The sequence below is a fragment of the Netta rufina genome, assembly GCF_964035555.1.
Source record: "Netta rufina genome assembly, chromosome: 3".
Lineage (NCBI taxonomy): Eukaryota > Metazoa > Chordata > Aves > Anseriformes > Anatidae > Netta > Netta rufina.
In genome coordinates, this window is record NC_140125.1 from 53333207 (window position 1) to 53340209 (window position 7003).

General features: G+C 37.6%; 1 protein-coding gene across 2 annotated transcripts in view; it reads left to right on the forward strand.

Moving 5' to 3' along the window:
- The window catches only part of PCMT1 (protein-L-isoaspartate (D-aspartate) O-methyltransferase), a 40074-nt gene extending 34547 nt beyond the window's left edge, over positions 1 to 5527 (forward strand). For both annotated transcript variants that reach the window (XM_084284848.1, XM_084284849.1), the window contains exon 8: positions 5318 to 5527. In XM_084284848.1, the coding sequence (XP_084140974.1) occupies positions 5318 to 5330 (13 nt within the window). In that variant the 3' untranslated portion in view covers positions 5331 to 5527. The remainder of the gene's footprint in view (positions 1 to 5317) is intronic.
- The last annotated feature ends 1476 nt before the right edge of the window (positions 5528 to 7003 follow it).

Sequence of the window (7003 nt, forward strand, 5' to 3'; positions counted from 1 at the left end):
CTTTCCTAAACTGCTGGAGACCTGTGAGTGGAGATCAGTAAGAGACTCTTCTGAAAGAGCCTATTTAGGTTTCTTTGTAATAAAGAGCTGTTATTATACAAGAGGCTCAGTGGCTGTAAATACAAAATTAATTGGATTTGAATGGTCATCGTGCTTACCTTCATTCCCTTAGTTAACATCACATTAAGCAAGTTCACTCCTAACACAGGGAGCTGTTTCATCATGTTCCGAACATCATGTTTGGTGTTCCTTCACAAAATAGTCTAAAACTGGCCACTAAAATGGCCAATATTGTCCTAGGCTAGAAGACCTTCCATTTGGCATGAAAGAAACCACTTGAAGAGAGAAAGCGACTTTGGCCATGCTCATATTGGAGTAATTTGGAGAGAGAGCTCTTACTAGGCCTGCAGGTGCTGTTTGCAGAGCAGCACCACAGCAGCTGAGACTGTTGCCAGCCAGTACTAGGGATATAAGAAATCATTACTCCTGTGTTTTTTCTCCTGCTTAGGGTAACTTAAATGTGATTGCTCAGACTCTACATGTTTTTTTTTTTCTCTGAAAGCCTTTGAAAACAATTAATTGGGTCCCATACTCAAGTTAATTAGACAATATGAAAACAGAATCTGGTTTAGTAAGTGGAATAAAATGCAGAATTCTAACTCTGAGGAAGCTATAAACAAATCATTTTGTCCTGCTATATCCATAATACTGTTTATCTCTACGTGGTATTTGAAGTCAAACCTACCTTCAGATACTTTGCATCGTTCTTCATTATGTAAAGATGGAGCTAATAGCAAAAGAAAATGTGGACTGGACTAGATGGAAGGAAAAGACTCATTAGATTTTGAATAATTCATGTGTTAATATATAATTTTATGTGAATATTGTTGGGCTTCTCTAAACTTAATCCATAGTTTCCTGGTTTTGATTCAGCTGTAGTAGTATTTTTAAGCTCCAAATATAAGTGAGAATCTTTTCAAATGTGACTCCATGGGACATGTTGAAGTAGACAGTACATAGGAGCCCAATCTCTGGAGTGTGGTACAACAGAAAATGTGTTGTTGTACTGCTGATACAGGAGTAGGGGCCTGCTTATGTGATTATGCAGGTAAGGATGTTTATCTTTTCATGTAGAACTTAGGAATTCTTAGTTATCAGTTTAAAAAAAAAAAAATAAATGGAGAAGACCTCTCAGGCTTTGCAGTTCATAACACAGCTTATTGGCTACCTTATTGGTAGTTCTTGCCTAAATTAGGATCTCTCTGGTGTTACTTCTCTGTGAGAGTTAACTTACTGCCTATATGGATATTGCCTATGTGGAAAGACACTTTATAGAAGATAACAATGTAGGAAAGGCTTAGTAAGAAGTATCTACTGCAATTTTATTCACATTTTTTAAAACTTAAAATATTAATTAATAGAAATGATTTAGAAATGTCAAGCTAAATTCATATTTGATTAAATCCAAAATACAAAATATCAGGATAACTTTTCTGAGCAAAAACTACAGTGACTAAATTGGGACTGGTACTGAATGCCACATTCTTCACATTCATTGTTAAGCACCTTTTTGGAAAAAGTTATTCAATAGGAAATATTTTTAAAGGTTTTTGCTGAGAAACCCTTATTAAATGTTTCAACCTGATGAGCTGGTTGGCTAAATTCAATTGAAATTAGAAGCAGTTGATTGCCCTTAGTTCCTTAGGCTATGTAGACCAATGGTTGTGGCTAAAGTTTTTATTTTATCTCTGTAGAAGGAACCTGAAGTGAATATAGGATAAATTTAAAATTGATTTATTATGCAAAAAAAAAAAAAAGCATATGTTGACACTGGTATAAAAGGTTGCAGAGAAAATTACTTTTCTTTGTCATTTCAACCTATTCTCTGTTTGAGATTGATCATAGCATATAATAAATACTTTGTAACAGCATATTTCCAGATGAAAATGCTACAGGTGTAGATGTTGGTCTATTTAAATATGGAAAAATAATTGGCTGCTGAAACATTGGTGCTATACTGACTTTGAGTGTAGCCAAATATAGATACTAGAAACTAGATACTAGAAATAAAGTATCATTAATGACAGCGTATATTTAATATTTGAAAAATATGTCAAAGGGAAAAAATCAGTGTTCAATGAAAAAAAAAGGGATCAAAGGCAATGAGTTACTGACTTCAGATAAGTTTATGTATTTGTTCAAATACTACATTTGAATGCCTTCTAACACAGAGGTTAGAGACGTATCACAAAATGTTATTATTTACATTTCCCAAACTTCTGTTACTACTTACTGTTAATATTTTTGATCTTTTTTTTCCATAATGAACTCTGGCATTTACCTGAATATCTACATATCAGATTTTTCTGAGACTCTTAGTTTCCTACTGGATACTCCCAATGGGAAATGCAAAGTACTCTTGTGTATATACTCCCCCTACTTGCAAGTCACTTTTTAAAGCTTTTTAAAAATTTATTTTTAGAGTAGCATTTTTGAGCTGATGACTTCTGAAATTTTGCATCGAGTTTAGAAAAAAGCTTTGCCTGAATTTACAGCACTAAGCGAGAGACTCTCTTGCTAGAATTCCAAGGGGCTAAGAAGGACTACTGTGATGACACAAAGCCTAAATATACATGTAGCTTACTAAGCAGGAGCTGGTAAGCAGATTGGAAGGAGCGCATAAATGAAGGTGGAGGGAAATTACATGAGCTGTGTAAGAATTGTAGCCAACGGTCCTGGCCTGTTGGGAGGGGAGGAAAAAACACAAACTGATCAGAAGATCTTTCGTATGGCTCTGGAAGACAATGGGTTATTTCCACCAAGGAAATAGCGGTTGTCTTTTAAGTCTCTTTTTAAGTTTTTCAGCTGCATAGGTCTTTTGCCACTGGGAGGGTCAGCTAGTAAATATTTTGTCATGTAACAGTGAGGATGCTGCTGAAGCCTGATAAATTTCGTAGCTCGGTATCTTCTGATCTATACAGCTGACGCTACGATCAGTCAGTGCTGTATTGCAATGCATATTCAAGTCTGCTAGCTGTCTGCATTAGGTGGAAAGCTGAGAAGTGTTACCTGCCTGAAGATCTAAAACTTCTTTAGATTTTTAAAGTATATGTATATAATCCAGTAGTACATGTATGAGCAGTTTCTCACAGCAGTAGAAAATAAACAATGCATAATTTTAACATGTACATCATGGATTGTTTCGGGCTGACATGCTATTAGATTCAGAAGCAGTGAAGACTGAGGGAAAAGTCTTGAGGGAAGCTGATCCCTCTAATGCAGTGATGTTTGAATAAAAAATGTGAAAAAACCTCTGTTTTGAAAGTGACAACTGAGATATACATGTACTTAACTGTTTTGTCAGCAGTAGCTGAAAGCAATGTGAAATACCAACAGTTAAACACTGGCGTGTTAGTACACTCACTTGGATTCTAAGTACAAATACCATTTTGTCAAAGAAAAAAATGTCAAATGCATTGAGTTAGCTAACAGCATGTAGAAACCTTGCCAAAATTTGTTGATGGGTGGAGTTACCATTTTTAATAGTTCCAGAGTAAATACAGATTTTTTTCTTATGCTTCTGATTTGTTAAGGGTCTAGCTTGGGTGTAAAGGATTAAGAATTGTTTGTCACAGTAAAAGACCAGGCATTTACAAAGCTGTGAGAGTATATGGTGTAGGATTCAGGATGCAAACCACATCAGCAATTAGGCATATGAGGCTGAGCCAGCAATAACAGTAGTTGCTATTCACATGCACTAATGGGTGATGCAGCTCCTGGAAGCATTAAGGAAGAGTGAAGTAAGTGGCCAAATTCACCTGCACTACATTTTAAACTGAGTATCTGATGTTCATTTATTTTCATCTGTTTCATCTGTAAACAAGTAACTCTTCCCTGAAGCAGGCAAATAGGGAGAACTTCCAAACATTTGGCTACAGACAGATTTTTCTTTCCCTTCGCCAAGATTTTTTTCCCTTTTGCTTTTTTCTCTAACTTCTGCAACACTGAATCTCTATTATTAGTACCTCCCTACTAAAAGGCAGTGCAAAGTGCAAAGAATGCAAATATTTATGACTAACAAACCCGAAGGTTTGTGTTGCAGCTGCCACAGCTAGAGCTAGTCTCTCAGGCACTACCTGCAACAACCTTTTGGTTGCTTTTAAAGCCGCGCGCATGCTGCCATTCCGTGCTGTGTGAACTCGGAAGGATAACGCCTTCGGGAACTTGAAGCTTTTGCTTGTGTGCATGTGGCACTGCATCTTTGTGGTTAGTTTGCATGATATACCAGCTGGAAACGCTAGCAGGGATTGAGCCAGCAATCACATTAGTGAAGTTTTTCTTAATTCAGACAGTGTTTGCTTTGGCTGATGAGGGTGATGCACCTACCGAAAGAAAGAAAAACTGGAGCAATTCTTTGTTGGTTTATAGATTGCTTGTGCCTCATGGGAGGAGAGGAAGGGGGAGAGAAAAAAAAAAAGCAAACACTTCTGTTTGAATTTTCATTCATATTCACAGCTTTCAGATTTGATGGACATTTGGTATTAAAGTTATTGCTTTAGCAATATTTAAACAAATCGCTAATACATGATAATTTCACTGCTGGAATATGGGTTCTATAGATTTCCTGTTCCAATGTGTTTTAAGTGATGGGTAGGAAAAAACGCCTGCATTTTCTAGAGTCCTCACAGTGATTTAGAGAGACTTCTTGATGCATCCTTTCCCCTGCCTGAACCTCCTTTTGCTGTAACAGCCCCTCACTCCCCCTTTCCAAAACGTAGCCCTGATTTAGCATACAGGTCCTTCAGGAGCTCCTTTTGGAGCTGGTAGAGTTCCTCTGCAAAATAAATGAAATGGTACAGACTTCATGGCGTTGGTGTGAGGCGTTCCTAGCTTTCTGGAGAGACTGTAGCTGAGGTTAAACTTTGGCAGCTACTGAGCATGTGTTTTTGCCAATGCTCTGTCTAGTAAGCTGGCTCAGCTTCTTGCCAGCAGGTAGCCAGCAGTTTGGATGATAAATGGCTGTGTAACCTTACAAAGTTACTGGTTTTGGTGGCGTGGGGGATGTTCATTTAGGTAAATGAGCCATTAAATGTGATAGAGAGGAGGGACCCATATTTCACAGCGCATCACATAATGATCGTACAAGTCAATATGGGATTGCTGTTGCTTTTCCTTTTTAATTGAATGCTTGATGAGATCTCTGAAGTTTTGCTGATGTGTTTGAACGCGTAAATGTATTCTGATACAGTATCAAAACTTATCAAGTATGCTTTCCAGAGGGAGAAGAATCATAACTGCGTGTGTTTTCTTTCTGCAGGGATGAATTGTAAAAGCTACATCATCTTGACCCAAACATAGTGTTACAGTGGACTGCTCATCTCCAGTTCTAAAAGCTTTTTGAAACCAACAGCATTGCAGCTTGTTTTGGACTTCGTTATACTGTTGTTATCAGCATGGAAAAGCGTGGTGTTTGTTTTATTTTCTTAGATGCTCAAGGCAAATCTGATAAAGACATGGTGGAAAGTTTTATGTGGGCACTGTTTTATTTAACATGCCTTTATTTTACTTTCATCTGTTGAAAGCGGATTTCTGCAGAGCTGCAGATGAAGACCTATAGCTTGTGAACTCTAATTTTGATGGGGGTACTTGAACACTCACTTCTCTTGGCTCCTGTGTCCCTTGGTAAAACTGCTTCTGTGCACCTTACGACACTACATAGGTAATATCAGGTTTTCTGTGTTCCGATGTCTGCTAGATGCTACTAAAAGGAGATGAACTTCCTTTTTAAGCTTTTGACATGGTGTCATAGACTAGCATGTAGTAGATACAATCAACTGCTTTACTACCTTAAAACCAGGCATTTGTAAATATTAAACTTCAAGATATCAGAGGTGGCCACTCTTACTAAATATTGCTGTTGGGCGTGAGACATTGTTTTCCCTTCCCTTCTCCATTAACTAATGGAGTCTTGAAACTCTGGTTTGGTTTGTAGCTGGCTGCTGATACAATGCACCTAAATTCAAGTCCAGAAATAATGATGCGAACTTCATCCCAGTCACTGGGGTAATTAATGTAAAAGCAGCAAGGAGGTTGTGCTTGTGTGGAGGATTAGGGTCAGCATGTGGTAGGCATACAGGTCCTTAGGTTCTTTAAAAATAGGAAATGAAAAAAAAAATAAAAAATGAATGTTTAGTTAGTCCTAAGTGAAAGTTGCTTTTGACAAAGCCACCTGCTGTAGTAACGTTCTCCTTTTTCTGTGGGCACCCAGGAAGAAATCTGGGTTTTTAGGGAGCGAACTCTTTATTGTTATACAATGAAAATGTGACACATTCAGGAGGAGTAACATCTCCTGATAGAGATGCAATTGTTCCATTTTCATATAGAAGAATAGTTGGAAGGCTATAAACTTTTTTTTTTTCCCCACGTTTTCTGTTTGGGTATGGTAAAATGACAGCAGGCAAATGCAAAGCAGTACAGTAAATTGAGCTGCTTTGGGAAAGTGGGGAAGTGTGTCTGAGCCTTCTTGCTCGGATCTGCACAACCAGAAAATAAGGTAAACAGCATGTTCTTGTTCTTTTTTAATGATAAAAAGGATTATAAAATAAAATAACTATATAAAAGCAACCTGTAGTGATCACTGCAAAATGCATTTGGCTGTTTATGGTGGAACAGCAATATCTTTGTGACAGGTTGAATCACTGAAAGGTTAAAATTCAAAGGCCTCTGAATACGGAAGAGGTAATATCTTAAAACATCTCAAATAACCTTCCTTCGAAGGTCAGCTCAATCCCATTCCTCTGGGAACGCTAGGTATCGAGTCACGTAGATGTGTGGAAGTTACCGTACCACCTCCTGACCTGCGTGCAGCCTGGGAGCACACACACAAGGATTAATCTGACAAAGGAATTAATACAGCCTGTATTCTAGGAAATACAATTCAGAAAAAAACACTTGCGTCTGACAAATTTGTACTAACCCACAATCAACTGTGAATCTAGTTCTT